This window comes from Diuraphis noxia, unplaced genomic scaffold (genome assembly GCF_037042655.1).
Source record: "Diuraphis noxia isolate RWA-SAM2 unplaced genomic scaffold, SU_Dnox_SAM2 contig0005, whole genome shotgun sequence".
Lineage (NCBI taxonomy): Eukaryota > Metazoa > Arthropoda > Insecta > Hemiptera > Aphididae > Diuraphis > Diuraphis noxia.
In genome coordinates, this window is record NW_028301715.1 from 48,264,456 (window position 1) to 48,283,298 (window position 18,843).

The 18,843-nt window shown below is 31.0% G+C and overlaps 1 protein-coding gene across 9 annotated transcripts in view; it reads left to right on the plus strand.

Moving 5' to 3' along the window:
• The window catches only part of unc-13 (protein unc13 homolog), a 184,946-nt gene that overhangs the window by 161,584 nt on the left and 4,519 nt on the right, over positions 1–18,843 (plus strand). For 8 of the 9 annotated variants that reach the window (XM_089229892.1, XM_089229890.1, XM_089229894.1 and 5 more), the window contains 21 exons: positions 2,040–2,080; positions 4,878–4,968; positions 8,334–8,408; positions 9,711–9,930; positions 10,981–11,101; positions 12,334–12,440; positions 13,294–13,435; positions 13,534–13,660; positions 13,726–14,045; positions 14,118–14,268; positions 14,353–14,511; positions 14,584–14,709; positions 14,950–15,111; positions 15,216–15,497; positions 15,567–15,788; positions 15,871–16,037; positions 16,230–16,497; positions 16,590–16,721; positions 17,520–17,733; positions 17,866–18,066; positions 18,437–18,532. In XM_089229892.1, the coding sequence (XP_089086018.1) occupies positions 2,040–2,080; positions 4,878–4,968; positions 8,334–8,408; positions 9,711–9,930; positions 10,981–11,101; positions 12,334–12,440; positions 13,294–13,435; positions 13,534–13,660; positions 13,726–14,045; positions 14,118–14,268; positions 14,353–14,511; positions 14,584–14,709; positions 14,950–15,111; positions 15,216–15,497; positions 15,567–15,788; positions 15,871–16,037; positions 16,230–16,497; positions 16,590–16,721; positions 17,520–17,733; positions 17,866–18,066; positions 18,437–18,532 (3,424 nt within the window). Of the gene's footprint in view, positions 1–2,039; positions 2,081–4,877; positions 4,969–8,333; positions 8,409–9,710; positions 9,931–10,980; positions 11,102–12,333; positions 12,441–12,875; positions 12,983–13,293; positions 13,436–13,533; positions 13,661–13,725; positions 14,046–14,117; positions 14,269–14,352; positions 14,512–14,583; positions 14,710–14,949; positions 15,112–15,215; positions 15,498–15,566; positions 15,789–15,870; positions 16,038–16,229; positions 16,498–16,589; positions 16,722–17,519; positions 17,734–17,865; positions 18,067–18,436; positions 18,533–18,843 lie in introns of all 9 variants that reach the window. The other variant, XM_015513614.2, reaches the window with a different exon arrangement.

Below are 18,843 nucleotides of genomic sequence, written 5' to 3' on the forward strand. Positions count from 1 at the left end.
CGTATGTTATCTCCTCCATTGCCGGTCATCTACCTAACGATGGCTATAAATGCCATACCTACATTATTGCCGAAACCTGACACGAGTATTCTATGCATAAATAAATAAATATTATTATTATTGTAAATTCGTGTGGTTTACATCATTATTAAAGAACATATTTAGGATTTTCATGGTAAAACTAATTGTTTAATAAAATTACGTATTATTACATGCATTAGTATAATGTACGTAATAATGTATACATTACAGCAAACATAAATAAGCGTACGACTGTCGTGGTAAATTGAACTGTTTTTCCACAGTAAGACACACAATTATAGTTTTGTCGGCCAATAGTAAACTTTTATGTTATTTTTCTCCGGTCCCTTCTAATTTGAAACTTCGCGCATTTATATGCAATAATGTGGTACCACCGATGCCACTATGCAATACGCGACGACGTTTACGAGTCAAGTTTTCAACGACCTGCCTATTTATTTCCCGAGTGGATATTTAGAGTATTTTAGATTATTGTTTTCGTTGGACGTTGTCGTCCTGAAAATATCGACGAACGTATCGAACCGCTAGGTTAGGTAGTTTATTATTTATGAACGTTTGAAGTTTAGTTAAAAGCCAAAAGAGTTGAGTGCCCGTGAAGCAATAATTACATACCACGTGGCACGTACATGTCAATAATGATATTAACTATCGGTTCAACGTTTGATACCTATTTTTGGCTCAACCTTTTCAAAAAATTAATTCGATTTGATTATAATATGTGCTACGTTGTGCTGCTACGATATACGTTTAGTGATTTTAATCTAACACACGCGCCCAAATAAGACTCGAAAATTATTACAAAAAAATAATAATAATAAACAATACCATATACAATACCGTAACGAATTCTAATAACTTTACGTGGAAAACACCTCTCGTTTCGAACGCACTTTTTCCCCTCGGGTATACCCAAAAATAATTTTTCCGGAACGTTGTAATATTGCATGTAGGTACCTAAGTATATTATCAACGGCGAACAAATAATATACGAAATTCGAATATTATGTTTAATTCGGGTATTTCACTGCATTTCGGCTTTTAACGCTCGATAATCCGATATAATTTATAACAAATGCGGTTTCGGGATTATGCGATTCGCGCGATAGAAACATCATAAAACAAAGTACGGAGATGATAATTTATGGCTTTTTAATTATATGCGAATAACACCACTTATTTATATGACGTATACACACACAATAGGTGTGTGCGGCTTATGTGACCGTCATTGGTTATACCTACCAAACACGAAAAATAATCGATAAGGGTGAATGGGGGGAGGGGGGGGGGGGGCACCGAACAACAGCAGCAAGTTTGCACGCGGTTAAAGTTGGACTAAAATATATAATATTAACATATAAAATATTTCACATTATGTGTACAGTTTATGCGCAAACCATTATACGATTTCCCATAAACACGATACATATATATATAATATGTCATAGAGTGTCGTCGTGGTGGTATACATTGGGTGGCCAGCAACAGTTTGGTTTTTTATAGCTGACAAACTTTTTTTTCCTTGAAGCTAAAAATTCGACTCCGCGGATGAAAAACGTTAAACCCGAAACGAAAAAAAATAGCAAAATATGGTTCGATAAAGATTTTCTGTCAAATGCAATTCACCCCCATAAATATCTCTGTACACTTATGTCGGTGCAGCGGCAAATTATTTTTTTTTCTCCTATCGTTCTACAAAAAATCCACCCAATTATTTCACAAGAGTCGATATACTATACACTATCTGCTGTACCCAATTACTTGGCTTACCACTCGCGGAGAAATAATAATAATCAGACATAATTTGTACATTTCGTTATTACTACGTATAATATACAACGTTTATATATGTGTGTATAATTATAATGTAACAAAACGTTGTAATATAAAAATCAAACGTTATATAATATTATAGTATAAACATATAATAATAATATGTGTGTTTACTGTTTACAATATATCGGTATTAAATGACATTTTTTTTTTTTTGCTTACAGAATGGAAGAGGGAGCGGCGAAAACATTAATAGAGCGAATGGGTAAGTAAAAAACTTAAAAAAAAAAAATAATAAAAAAATAATGACGATAATATGCGTAAGTAACTCTGATTTAGTATACCGGGAGGTAAATAATAGCGAAAAGCGTATATATTATATTATGTACGAAATAGAAAACGGAAGACAGACACGTTGTGGGCAAACGAAACGTCGCCGTCGTTTTTATTAGGTATTATCGTTGTTGGTGTTGTATGCAGTGGTACAAGTAGATGAGCCGAAAACGAACGAGAGCGAGCGAGATGAAAAAAATAATCTGGTGAACGTCGCAGTACCTACACAATAATATATAATCTAATAAATACGATACGCTATAAAGTCTATTTTGTTATATTCCGTAATGATGTGGAATTCGCTGTTATTCGATATTGTTCACAACCTGCACCGCCGTACACTCAATGGAGTATATTTTGCACACACTTCGCCCGCCCACCCGTCCATGTATGCACTCGCCGTGTATAAAGAGTTTAAAAGTACGTGTTAACCCGAGATTTCCTCTGTGTGGGTGTGCGTCTGGTGTTTTTACCACCCCATCACACGTGTATCCGTCATCGCATCCGACCGCCTCTCGCGGCGTATGACGGTTTTAAAGAGCTTTGTACGGGATCGGTCCATTGAATTTTGTGTCCCACATTTCTGTGTGTGTGTGTGTGTGTGTGTGAACGCACACGCAGATGAAAAGTAAAATATAATGGCGACGTCAGTGTGTGGGTGTTGGGTGTAATCCGTAAGTGCACTTCTATAATATACGTACCAAAACACGATGAGGGGTGGCAAACGGCGACGACGTCGACCTGTCTGCAGATAACAAACTTTCGATTGGTGTGATGGTGGGGAGAGCGGTTGAGAAGGGGAGGAGGAGTAGAGTTAGGCGCCGATGGGATAAAAGCGTGGATGGGTGGGGGTAGGGGAGGGTCGAAATGTCATTTATCGGTTGACACAACATTGAAAGCCATCGTCGTCGTCTTTGGCGGTACCTATATACACATGTACATACCCACCCTGCGATGTATACACGCGATAAAAGTAAACATATGAAATTAGTCTTGTCGGAGAAAATATGCCTTTACGAGCAGTGATTGAATTTGTGACAAGTGACGGTGGCCTTGAAAGGGGGAGAACTGCTTCTTCTTCTCTTTTAATTACTCTTGTATTTCAACGTGCCTCGACCTCTTCAGTAATGTTTAAAACAAAAATTAAGCCGTTATATTTTGACTTATAATATGACGTCTCCAGTTCCGCATACTGATCGAGTCCCCTGCCTGAACGAGAAAAAAATAATATATTAATTGAGTCTCTTGGTATACGAAAAAGGAAAATATCACCAATAATTGTGTTGGTGATTGGAAAACAAAAAGTATACTAACTATGTACAAATTAGGAAATCATAAAAATTCATATCGATTGAGAATCATTTTTAGTTATTTTGTACACATTCTTAAAATTCTGTTTGAAATAGATAAATGCCGACACTGTCAAAATACTGAATGACTGAATATCATAAGAGTAGAAAACGAAAATAAAACGACATTTGTATCGATATAAGACAGTTATTTTTTGCTTTAAATCAATTAATTATACATTTGTTTATTTGAACATTTATCAAATTTATCAAAATTTCAAATTTAAATTTAAACATTCTTAACCCATTTCTAAACGTTGCAATTACTATTCAAATCTGAAGTTGTCAAAAAATGAAAGAAATGTTTTTTTTTCAAATTTTAACGGGACTCGATTAGTATTGAATTTTTTTACGGAACTCAATTCGTTCTAAACAGTTTTAATGGGACTCAATTCTTGTGCGGCCATAATTATATCATACTTCTATCCTCGTCATGAGCTAACTTATTTTTATATCTGACGAAACGTTTTTTTTTCACACTCGGTGTTCATCCTCTCACGATTTCTTTAACTTATTATGGTTTAGGTAAATCGTATTTGCACGCGCATAGCAGATATATGGCCATTCGTATAGCGATTGGTCTACTGCAATTGAGTGATCTGCGAATTCAGGATCGATCAGTGATCTATACGTATAAATTAAAAATTTTTTTTTATTAGTGTAAACACACATTATATTTTTTATCATGAGTACGTCATATTATCATACAAATATTCGTCAAATTAAAAAAAAAATTAAAAATTAGTGGCCAAATATAGTAAACATTTCAATTACAGTAAACATTGCTAGTAAAAATTTTAAAAACGTATGTTGAGCATTAGTCTGATCTCCGCCACACTTCAATCAAATAACAATGTTAGAATTCCGATGTAGTGCCATACATTTTTAGAAGTATTTTCATTTTGAGATGTGATCAAATGCGTCCTATATTGTCCGGGTGTTGGCTCCTGTCAGCGGGTCGACAAAATGTTCAGAATGATTTACAGTCAAGTGATTATATCCGTACAATAAAAATATAATATAACAATAATTGTGTTGATCACCGACTACTCCTAGTAAAATACGATAGAGATCACCCGATACATCTAAAAACAGGTAGCAGATCACATGCTACACAAATGCTGAGATTTGATTTAAAACTCGCCGTGTGCCTGCAATGGTATAATTAGGATAGTTATACTGGTCGTTAGTTTTCTGTTCTTTGCAGAATAAAATGATATATCATATATTTATATATAAGTACAGAGTATACCTATATAGTACTACGTACTGGTTTGAAAATTGTCATATTTTTTTATATATTTTTTTTTATCAAAAAAAAAACCATACCACCGATGTCAACAGTAAAAATGTACGTGATCTTACTGTGTTATATTTTAGACACCCTGGAGACAATCCGTTTTATAGCAACATCGACAGCATGCCGGATATTCGACCCAGGAGAAAATCTATACCTCTTGTCTCGGAACTGGTAAGCAAAATATTTAATATTAAATATAATTTAAATTCATCCTAACCCCCCGCCCCCATCGTTACGACTTATTGGAAACATAAAATCCCGAAAATTGGATATCCATCGAGTATACGTATACAGCGTTTTTGTAAAGTAATAACAGTAATACGTATAATTCAACCGAGAAACGAGTGTGCCCGGTGACTTTTTTGGTAGTAAATATTTTTGTACAAAATTTTCGCTTCTAAGTGTATACCGTATATTATAATTTCTTCATTGGAAATGGTTTCTCTTATCCTCATGTTTTATGTTGTTTTTTATGTGTACCTATATATATGAATGTTTTTTTTTATTTTTTATTTTTTTTTTTGCTGCTATTCCACGTGTTCTCATCATGTTTCCTATATGTAAAATATTATATTCTTTAGACTTCCTTTATAGATTATTATTATTATATTTTTTTTTTTTAACACGATTTCTTCATTTCAAACTCTGATCATTCATGATTTAAACCCTTTTTATTTTATTTTTATAACTACAGCGATATGATATTGTTATTATCATTATGATGTGTATCTAATTTAAATAGGTGTTATCCTATGATAATATAATAGGCTCATTGAAATAGCTGAAACATAATTTAGGACTCATTATTTTTATTTTTTTAACATAAACATGTAAACTAACTAATTTGTGTTATATTGTCTGTTGTTTGTGATCTTCGCGCATCGATCCAGGTTCTCAAGGTATAGCGTTCTTTTTTTTTTATTTTTACCATTTATTTAGAGAAAAATATAGAGCACGCTATTAGATCTGGTGACGTGGTTTTTCGTCCATTAAAACACACATTCACTAACACACTATTATAACTCTCTCACACACACACACATACAAATCACGCACACACTCACACACACCGCTTTAGCACCAAACCATTTTATTATAACACTAAAATTTAAATTTCTATTTTCTAGAAATTCCAAATATTAAAATTATTTTAGAGGTAGAATAAAATATAGCTAAGCAATTATATCTTTTTTATATTATATTTTTTTATTTTTATTTTTTTTTTATGTACCATACACTTTTGCTTAGTTTTTTCTATTAGCTTTGTTTGTTTATATATTTTTATATAATGTGTACATCTTATAATATTTTATTTATATTTGTACAGTTTTCGGCATTTTCACTGATCAATATTTAACAAATCTATGCATTATATTATAGAATTAAATTTAAACCATTTAAATTTTATTTTATGTATACTGAAATACACGCGTATATACCATTTTGATAAAAAAAATACTTAAAAAAAAAAAAACTAATGACCTATAGTTTCATTTTAGAATAATAAACTATATATTATATACATGATAATTATATCACAGTGTTGATATTACGCACGACTGGTTGATATTTTTACTTTACTATTAGCTAAACAATAATGTATTAACACTATTAACAGTAGTTGTTATAAGAAGAAATCATGAATAGAAAAAAATAAATACAAAATGGTGTTGGACATTTGAGATTGATTCTAATGGGAAAGAATCTTCTAGTTTATGACCACACAAATAAATGTGAGGGCTGTATAAATTACACGTGTAGGCATGTACGTTATACACATATTGTGTAACGAAACGTCATAATGAACTTCTTAAGTGCTCAAACTCTGTTCCTTGTAGGTAATTTATTAGACTTATACGAGCACTATAGATCCGTGTATATAATATAAATACGTCAACCTTAATTTCATTAACCTCTGGATAATACTTAAACGTTAATTAAAAAAAAAAACCCCCCAAATCGATCCAACATAAATTGCGACTATTTTTATGAAATGTTCATACTATTTTTTTCTTTCAAATAATTATTATACTGCATGCATTACATTTCTATGCACATTTCGATTCGTTTAATTCGAAATTAAATCGTTTCTAACATAGAATTAGTTTTAATGTGTAACATATATATAATATTTAGTTTACGTAGACTTATAGATAATTAGTGTTTTTAATTTATTATTATAAAAAAATTTGTTTCTAATTATTTTTTTTTTACAACTCTAATCTGGTTTAATAAATTGTAGGTGGCTGTTAACACAATTCCAAATACTAATCAATGATGATGTAGTTATGTAATAGACATGTGCATGTATTATAGTTGAAAAAACACGATAATTTAAATACGAGGAAAAAAATTATTTCCTACATGTTTACGTTTATACCGTTCAAACTTAAAAAAAAAGACTAAAACTGAAAAAAACTTTAAACTATTATTTTGCACAAGTTTATTATTGAACACTTAACACTTTGGTTCCGATACGTTATGATTACTTTGAGCTAGATAGAAACTAGATTGTAGTAATGCGCTTATCCACGTAAAAAAATGTCTTGTGATTTCGTTCATAGACATTTAATGAGAATTTGCTCGAGAAAATGCGTTTAAAAATTAAAAATTCACCTACCCATTATCTCGTATAACGAATCGCATAACTTCCAAAATTATAATTATAATCTTCGAATTGTTGATATTATTATTTTCATTTTTTCATTTGAAAATAAATTTCTAAAAGTTTTTTTATCGGGCAAACTCTCGAGTTATGTATACTTTTATTTGGAATAAGAATGTTTTCAACAATACTTGTATTTTTTTTCAAATGAAAATATGTGAACATATATATATAATATGAATCTAAATAAGTATATTTTATCACTATATAATGATGACGGAAACCTAATTTATAAGTTTTTTTTTTACCGATAAAAAAAATATATCTAAATTATCACAGCGTATATCCGCAGCTAATGTGGAGTAAAAATCAGACCAACATTAAAACAAGTTTTTATTTTTATTTCGGAAACGTTGTAATAATATTATGTCGATATTTATCTTAAAAAGAAACATTGAAAAAAACCCATTTTTATTCGATGTTTCTTTCTGATGCATCATTATTTCCCCTTTATGACTACACAACATAAATGGTGAAATATATACAGTAGAAAGGTTGTTGAAAAGTTTCTCGTGCAGACATCATTCATATCTCTTAGGCGAGATATCATTTACGAATATTATACATAAATACATAATGATAATATATTCTTAAATCACTTACATATTAGTCATCGTCATAACATTCTTATTCCACTTTGAGTATTATAATAGTGATATAAAAATAATTTGGTGAGTTATAATAAAGTCGGTTTATTTATTTAATAGCATCATGGGTATAATTATTATTATTGTTAAACGAGTACACGTTATTGCATAAATGCTTAATAAATATACGCTTATGGTTAAAATAGCTTTATTGCTCAACGTTTCACGTTTTCACGTTTTTACATTATTAATTTATTATTGGAATTCTTGTGGGTGTATTTTAGACAATGGCTGCCACAAAAAGAAACGCAGGACTGGCGTCGGGAGTTCCACGTCCCACACTCAACGACGAAGAACTGGTTAGTACCGAATTGAACAGATCACTTGTACTTTTTCGTTATTAAAAAATAGTTTTTCAGATGAAAAAATTCCGACGTTTATATGCTATCTCAAAGTTTTCTTTTTCTTCACTTATTTTTATTTTATTTTTTATTTTTTAGCTCAACAGAGACTGTTTAAAAGTCGCATCTGCTCGTATCAGTTTGAATACAAAATTAAATATATAAATATATATATATATGTATATATTCTATTCCAATTTCAAACAATGTTTTATAAATTAAAAACGACGCGAAAAGATAACATAAAAATGAACTTATAAATTACAGTATTTTTTCTGACTTTTGACATAATACGATAAAAAGTATGAAAACTCGATTTTATAACACTCATCATCTTTACTAGGTTGACAGAAATAAGACAGATTTCATTATTTCCATAAAGTTATAGAAAAATAAGCAATACGAGTGTCTACCTAATTATAGGCAGGTACTTCGGTTTAATAATTATTTTAATAATAACAAAATATATCAGAACGAGTGAATTAAATTCATTTACAAATATTTCATTTGCATTAAACATTTCAATAATGTATTTTATGTTAGTCCTTATAAAATAAGGTATAAGCTTATAAAATATAAACACATTAATTTAATCTTTTTTTTTCAACGAATACAGTCGCTCATGAGTTTTTTCTTTGACCTACACACAAGTTTTTCTCAGTGAGGCTCACAAAAAAAAAAATAAATAAATAAATTATAATGAAAACTCATTAAAATTGTTTTATCATCATTCACTCTACATAGTTTATTTAAATTATTCATTCATTCGATATAAATATATACTACACACACTACTGTATACTTATAGACTTATAGTATATATTATATATTATATACCGTATAAAAAAATTTATAAAAGTTGTTTGTGATTCATTAAAATCTATTTCACGCAAACCTTTAATTCAAATCTTATACGATTTTTGCCACAATAATAAACATATACGTAGTCGAGTATAGAATCAATTTCGGACGCTTTTGAAATTTCAACTTAATGCGCGGCCTTACCTATACAAATAACGTGTAGGTATAAGCATAATGAATTATTTTAAAACAAAATGTGACAAAGTACTTAGGATAAATAAAAAAAAAAAAACCCAATATCAAAAATGAACAATAAAAACGTTTCGACTACTTTTTGACCGCGTAACGAGTTAACGTTTATGTTATGTTAAACGGACGCGTTATCGGATCACTACTCTAATAATATTGTATTATCGTTGACCGATCTAATGTACATCGGCGTCCGCCAAAATATTTCAGAAAATGCACGTGTACAAAAAAGCTCTGCAAGCTCTAATCTATCCAATATCGTCGACCACGCCGCATAATTTCGTCTCGTGGACTGCGACTTCGCCGACGTATTGTTATGAATGTGAAGGGCTGCTGTGGGGCATCGCCCGGCAAGGGGTACGGTGCACCGAATGCGGGGTCAAGTGCCACGAGAAGTGCAAAGAGCTCTTAAACGCCGACTGTTTGCAAAGTAAGTCATAACTTAAAAAACATATATATATATATATATATTATTTAAACTATTATACAAACGTCGCGAGCAATAACAATAATTTGGCGCCGTGGAAATATTCAAATTAATATTTAACCGACCGACCGCGACATTATAATAATAATAATAATTATTATTATTATACATAGCTGAAACGCGACGTGTTTCGTAGCAATATGGCGCGCATTCGCCACGATATTAATATACGAGGACGAACGATTATTTTATCCAAAAGCAAACAAATTTTTAATACGAATAATGTAATATGTTATGCGATTATGCAAATCTAAATTTAAAAAAATAATGAAATATTACTTACGCCACACACGACCGATCGATATATTATACTAAAGTATCGCAGCGATGAAATACATAATATGCGTTCTTAATTTTTTTATAAATTTTATTAAAATCAAAAATAATTTAAATGCTCACAAATATTTACCTATATCATATTTTTGATTCCCGCAGCAGAAGAATATACCGTTTTATCTTTAGTAGTCTTACATCAAATAAATATAATGAATTCGCCCCAAGTGGTACGTTTAAAAACGTGTACGTACCACGTGTACATATAGTGAATACTTTTTCGAAGGATGTCTGAAATGTTATTCGTATTCGCTTTGCGACTTCTGATACGCGTTTCTATACGGCATTTGCCATTAACCCACAATTTTTAGGGCCCCCGGGAGGACCTACCTGATCAAACTTTGAATAGAAATAACTTTAAAACCCGTTCTATTTTTTTATTAGTGACACAGCAAATAACGCGTAGAACAATGGACCAGATAAAAAAAAATGTCAACCATAAAAAGTGGTCATCATATTTTCAAAGTTTTCGAAAATCTTTTTGCCAATAAAATTATTTTTTCATGTGGTGTATAAAAATCGAACAAATACAGTTATATTATATTTCTTATTCGTATTTTATACCACTTACATTTACCTACCTACTTATATTATTATTGAAAACACCAAAACTTATTTATATGAATCTTTTTTTTTTGTTTTGCTTCCTATAAATAATAGGAGCGGCCGAAAAAAGTTCCAAGCACGGTGCCGAAGATAAAGCTATATCAATTATACAGGCGATGAAGGACAGAATGTTGCAACGCGAACGAGATCATCCAGAGATTTTCGAACTCATCAGGTTAGTTAACATTTTAATATCGAACATCAAATTTAGAAAATTAACAACCAAATCGTAAGAGCCTTTTGTGCAATTGTTGGTAAACTGCAATTGTAGATATTTCACAGCAGGCTGCATGAGTTTCAGTCAATTTATTGTCAACATTTTCCTTAAACGAAATTCCGGTAGGAATCACTTACTATTGTCTACTTTAATCAATATTATACCCTGTCAAATATTATTTTAACATTTTGTTTATTGTTGATATTCATAAAAATTAAAACATCTTTCAACAATCCATAACTTTTAAAATTAATATACCATAACGTCTATTGAAAAATGGGCGGTGACTTCTGAAACAAAAAAGTTAAACCGTATCGTTAATAATTTTAATAAGCGACACCAAACTTTGTAACATAATATATTGTGTACTTTTTTTTTTCTTAATTAATTATATCGATTTTCTGAGATGTATAGTTTTTTCAACAATAACACTTAAACCACAGTGGAAAATTTGATAACAGTCAATACTACTGTACCTATCTCAGGCTAAGACTTTGTTCTTTTTTTTTTTTTTGTCCGAGTATAACGAACACGAATAGTCCCTAAAATGAATCTTAACTCGTACAAAAGAAATATATCTATCGACACAATGTCGTCGGTGCACACGGACGACACGGTATCCTCGTAAACGGAAACATATGGCAATCGTTGGAAAAGAATTGGGGTCAAAATAGGACGACACGCGTGACGCAATATATACAGCGCTTATTAAATAGACGTCTTAGAACAAATGGAACACTGTCAGATTAATTTCAATCTGCTCGTCACCAGACACGTCTTCTATTACGAACAAACCGAGTTAACGGATTCCACGCGATTGAATTGGATTCGGTTGAAAAGCTGTTATCGATTCTGCGCGTTAGACACCTAACCGAAATGACAGCGATCACGTGTACACAACCTAAGCGGATGCAATTTATAATGGTTATACGATGATAAAGAAATAAACCGCCGATTTTCCGACGTAAACGACACCGTTTGTTTGTTCTAAATGTGCGTCTGGGACTCGTTCGACGTTTGTGCGAAAACAACTAACAGACATTTCCAGGCCGTTGAGAAATACACGTATACAACGTCTGGAAGAAGTTCTTATTAATAGCTTAACATAATTCACGGCAGTGTTGGGTGGTGTGAACAAAACAAAACAAAAAAATTGGTTGTTATGTGTTTTTTTTTTAAATTATATGCAGATCAGTGTTCGGCGTTGAGGAGAAAAGCCATCAAGGTCATATTAAAGCGGTGAAACAATCGGTTTTGGATGGTACTTGCAAGTGGTCAGCAAAAATTGCCATCACAGGTTTGTTTAAAAAAAAAAAACCAATTTGACATTATGAGCAGACGACTTCAAAGAGCTTTGTGTGGCAACCTTCATTGCGCTTGGTGTTGAATTTTATGGAATTGGTGTTTTACTATTTTGATATGTTTAACCCCTCATGTGTATATTTTAAGCACGAGATTTCTAATGAAAATTCTTTCAATCAACTATAATTTTGTATATTTTTTTTTTAACTTCTTTTGTGCATGGTTTATTGTTTGTTCACTAATACAAATGTCTGAAATGTGTTTACAAACGTTTATATTTTTCCTCGCTTACATCTATGATGCATTCAAAAATATTAAGAAAGAATTTTCATTTATTTAAATCTAAACATTTTCTATTTTGGTTCCTTTCCTCCGATCAATTTGTGTGTAAATATTTGTTTTTATTGTTTTGGTTTTTGCGTATTTGAAGAACCATGTTTTCTGTGGAACCTGATATGCATATCGATTCCTTGGAGCAAGCGGAAGCTATCGTTCTTGAAGGCACTTCTAAATGGTCGTGCAAAATCGAAATAACAGGTCAGCGGTTAGGCTTATTAGGGTTCACTATTACTCACAGCTTAGAAATTGGAATCGAGCAAATATTTGCTAATAATTAAATTTCAAATCAAACAAATCACATAAATCATCGATATCTAGTTAGCAGAAGTAACTTAAAAGACGTCTTCCGAAAAAAATTAACGCTTATTGCATGCATTTATAATATTGTTGTTGTTAGTATGCACGTGCAAAATATTGTACATATAGCTTTAGAATGAACCCGTGCTTTAGATTTATTTAACTCTTATTTTTTAATAATTATTGACTATAATATTTCATTTTTACTATAGTAAAATGTGCTCAAGGACTCATCGCAAAAGACAAAAGTGGTACATCAGATCCATACGTAACTGTTCAAGTGGGTAAAGTGAAAAAAAGAACGCGAACTATGCCTCAAGAGCTCAATCCTGTTTGGAATGAAAAATTTTATTTGTAAGTATTTCTTCCTCCCTTTCTCTGTCACCGTATAAAATATGTTTTATTACATGTAAGTACATACATGTATACCTATAAATTTTCAATATTTATAGCGAATGCCATAATTCTTCGGATCGAATCAAAGTCAGGGTATGGGACGAAGACAACGACCTAAAATCAAGACTCAGACAAAAATTAACCAGAGAATCGGACGATTTTTTAGGACAAACTATTATCGAGGTATATACATATCAAATACATAATATTTGTGCGAGAGCGTATGACTAAAAAGTAAGTATTTATAGGTTCGGACATTGTCGGGCGAAATGGACGTTTGGTACAATCTCGAAAAAAGGACTGATAAATCAGCGGTATCCGGTGCTATTCGATTACATATCAATGTAGAAATCAAAGGGGAGGAAAAAGTCGCTCCTTATCATATCCAATACACGTGTCTTCATGAAAATCTATTTCACTCGCTGTGCGAAAACAACGCTGGAATAGTTCACCTGCCTCAAGCTAAGGGAGAAGATGGATGGAAATTGTATTTTGAATCCCCCGCGCAAGATATCGTCGACGAATTCGCCATGAGATATGGCATAGAGTCCATTTACCAAGCAATGACGTGAGTTCATCATCATATATGGTAATTTTAAAACTTATTATATTTATAGGAATAATTTCGTATTCTTTCCAGACACTTTCATTGTCTTTCAACGAAATATTTATGCCCTGGCGTCCCAGCGGTAATGAGTACTTTGTTGGCGAATATCAATGCCTACTATGCACACACAACATCTAGTTCCGCCGTTAGCGCAAGCGACCGTTTCGCAGCATCTAATTTCGGAGTAACTATCATTGCTGATAAAAAAAACATAATGTAACTATTTACTTCCAGTCATGGTATAAATTTTTTTTTTCATTATTTATAGAAAGAAAAATTCGTAAAGCTGCTTGATCAGCTACATAATTCGCTCAGAATAGATTTATCAATGTATAGAAATAACTTTCCGGCATCCAGTCAAGAAAAATTAATGGATCTTAAATCGACTGTCGATTTGTTGACCAGTATCACATTTTTCAGAATGAAGGTATTTTCTTTTAAAAAAAAACATAACTCAGGTATACAGTAGCACAACAATTATTACATAATTTGGATTTAGGTACAAGAACTTTCAAGTCCGCCCAGAGCTAGTACCGTCGTCAAGGACTGCGTCAAAGCATGTCTAAGGTCCACTTATCAATTTCTGTTTGCTAATTGTTATGATTTATACGGCAGAGAATATCAGGTATTTATTACGCTTTTCGAAATTAAATGTTAAACATTTGCCTATTTGGCTGAAATGTTTTCAGTAAAACAATTTCATTTATTTTAAATTTTAATGATATTAATAATTTCACTGTTAATCGGACGATTTTAAATTTTTAAAAGTTAAACTATCATATATCAAAAATATATATTATGAATGTATTACATTATTTAAAATTACTTAGTAATTGCTCATTAAATAAACTGTTTTGTTTTAAAGACTGATCCAAATGAAAAAAGAGATGAAGACACGGGACCAAAATTAGATGATTTAGGCTTTTGGGATAAGCTTGTAGCACTCGTTGCTTCCGTAATTGAAGAAGATAGAAATAGTTATGCACCTGTTCTAAGTCAATTCCCAGCAGAACTCAATATAGGACAGGTAAATAATTATCTAATATATTATTAATAGTATTGTTTACATAACATAATATTACAGTATTTTATCTTATGACGCATGCTTATAAATCAAAATATTTATTACAGTTGTCCGCGGCAACAATGTGGAGCTTCTTCGCCGTAGACATGAAGTATGCCCTAGAAGAGCATGAAACACACAGGCTTTGTAAAACTTCAGCATACATGAACCTACATTTCAAAGTAAAATGGCTGTTTACTAATTATGTAAAAGACGCACCGCCGTACAAAGACGCAATTCCCGAGTACCCATCTTGGTTTGAACCGTTCGTAATGCAATGGCTTAACGAGAACGACGACGTATCTTTGGAATATTTGCACGGAGCTTTTAACAGGGACAAAAAAGATGGGGTGAGCAGGCGTCGCAAAGTTCTTGAACTTTGATCTGAAAGTTTTTTAAACTTTATTTTATAATTATAGTTTCAAAGAAGTTCGGAGCATGCGTTATTTTCCAACTCAGTGGTGGACGTATTCACTCAGCTTACACAATGTTTTGGGGTTATATCAAAATTGGAATGTCCTGACCCTGAGATATCCAATCGATACATGAAGAGACTTGCCAAAACAATTGTCAAAGTGTTATTGGCATACGTAGACATAGTTCAAAAAGAATTTGACGCTAAAGAGCTAGATGAAAGAACTGTAAGTTAAAAATATTTTACTCGTGTATATATATTTATGTTGTTTACAACGCATATACTAAATTAATTTATTGAATTTATAGGCTTGTATATTAATGAATAACATCCAACAACTACGAGTTCAACTAACAAAAATGTTTGAATCAATGGGTGGTAAACAACTGGAAGAAGATGCTACAGATATTCTAAACGACTTACAAACACAATTATTAAAAGCTTTAGATGAACTATCTGGAAAATTCGGAAAAAGGTATGTGTAAATAATATTTGACTTATTCTTATGCACATGTATAATAATATACATAGATTATTTGATTGATAACCTACTAAAATACCAACATTTTCGAAGTGTTTAAGTGATAAATGTCTTAAAAGCTTAAGACTTATATTTTCCATACCAAAAATAATTATACAAAAAAAAAAATGTGATCAAATGTTTTAGTTTGGAACCTCAAATTAAAAAAAGTGTCAAAGAACTGGGTGAGTTATTGCAAAGTATCAAAGGAGGTAGCCAAAATCCCCAACAAGTGTCCATGATGGAAGTAGACGAAATATTAAGACCATTGATGGATCTAATGGATGGCTCGTTATCATTATTTGCTCAAACTTGCGAGAAACCCGTTCTAAAACGAATTCTTCGTGAATTGTGGAAACTTGTGATAAGAATATTGGAAAGATCAGTAGTTCTACCACCAATGATGGATAAAAGTGTAAGAGATATTACTTAAAATAAATAACACAAAACTATACAATTTATGAGGTTAATGTAATTGTTTTAATAAACTCGTTATTTTTAATTCAGATGATATTGAAAAACCTTAGTGAAAACGCTAGATCACTGGCAGCTAATGCTAGAATTGAAGACATGTCCAGATTAATAAGAAATCACATGGCTGGAAAGCAAGACGTTAAAAATGCTCTAACTGGAGTGATGGTAATTATACAAATTATTTTATAACGCAACATTAATAAAAAGAATATGTCTAACAAGTAACAACTGACTTAAGTAAACTCAGTAAACTCGTTCTCAAATGGACAATTTTTTTCCACACAACTCAAAATCGACAACACTATTGGGTCTATTTTTTCGATACATCATACTTCTAAAATAATATGGTATTTTTGTATTTATTTTCGATAACTAATACGTTTATGATCACGAGGAGTTTTATACAGGCAATTAATCAATGCCTACCTATAATATGTCTATGTAATTTTTCCGTAATCATTTTTTCACCATAATAATATTATAATATGTAATATATAATATGTACCAATGTATTTGGTAAAAAACTTGGAGAGTGAGAAATCGGAATTTTATTTCTAAAAACATAAAAATTTAGTAGTTATATAAAAAATAAGTTTCAAGTTTTTATCAAATGCAAATAAAATATTCGAAATCGTATTATATAATAAATAACAAACATTGTGTTTTTCTTTTAAACATTGACTTCTTCTGGATACTTCTGAAACACGATAAACAAAATATGTTATAACTTTTAACTAAAACAGACTGCGTTAGATATATTAGGGTTAAGTTCATTGACAATATAGTTTTTAGTTACACGTATATAGCACTATGACAAAAACAATATTTTAAAAATGCAATGCCTTTATGGAAAAAAATAGCTAATATCGACCACCAACCGAACCTATATTACCGGACAATTATTCTTGCGAAAAAATAATCAACTGATTATTTTTTTTAACCAAAAATTATGTATTTGCTTAGGATATGGAAAAGAACTTGAACACTAAGCAATGCAGGGTCTTAGAATCCGCACTGAAAACAATCAAGACATATTTCCATGCCGGCGGAAATGGACTAAAAAAGAAGTATTTGGATAAGAGCTCAGACCTTTTGTCTCTGTGCTATGCTTTGTCACTTTATACAAGATCCACAGACGAACTGATCAAGACGTTTGTGTTGTCACAATTGCATCAAGGTGTGTTTTATTTATAATATCACTAAAATAAGAAAGAGTGGAGGAGAGTTTTTTATTTTTTACCATAGGTCTAATTAATGGATTTTAGTTGTGTTATTACTTGTTAACAATGAATGTTTTTATGCTATAAAGTGCCACAAAAAAATGATCCATTACCCCGGCAACCGTCACTGATGAGTGGTACTGAAGTAAAAGATGAAATGGACGAAATGGATTATGACGAAGACGACGAAACAGAAGAGGAAGAAGCGTTAGATGAAGCAGAAGAAGATGTAAAATCAATGGGAAGTCGAATGGAAAAACTATTTGAAATTTCAAGGAGACCATTACAAGGTAAAAATATAACCTCTAAAGTACACATTATTTTTTAAGCTCTTTAAAATTACTCATAATCGTATAAACAGTTATATAGGTATTAGGTATTTTGATATATTAATAAGGATTTATAAAAAAAAAATGTATGATGTAATATTATAGTATCTATGGGTACATAACAGGTACTTATTAAAGTATATTATAGCTACTATAATAAGTTAATAAGTTCTTATATTTTGTGTATATTATAATATACAAAAGAACAAGAAAACCCGATGTTTTGTACTTTCTTCGCATGACTAAAAGTAGTTTCAAATATTTATGATAATGTTTAAAAGTTATTAACGAAAAATTGTTTTAATTTTTTTGTTTACATATTTATAATTAGAAAATTACGTATATGAAGAACCTTATGGAGAAATTTCTATTAACGTTTACATTGAAACACATCCAACAAATAACGAATTTAAGCTCACTGTAACAGGTATGCATTATATTTAATATTTATGACTACCTACCTATATGTTTCTTAGTTAAGATTTCAATTTTTAATAATAAATCGAAAATTTTCATTCAAAACTGAAAATAATTGTGTATATTTTACATTAATACAACATTCGTAGACATTCAAAAATAACAATAAGTAAGAGTAACTACCAATAGTTATTTATTGTTGTATTTGCGAAAGTTTATTAATACACTTTTTTCGGTTTGTTTTCTAAATGGCTATTGTATTGATTCTTTTCTTACTTAACTCTACGTATTTACATTGATTTCATACCTATTATATTTACT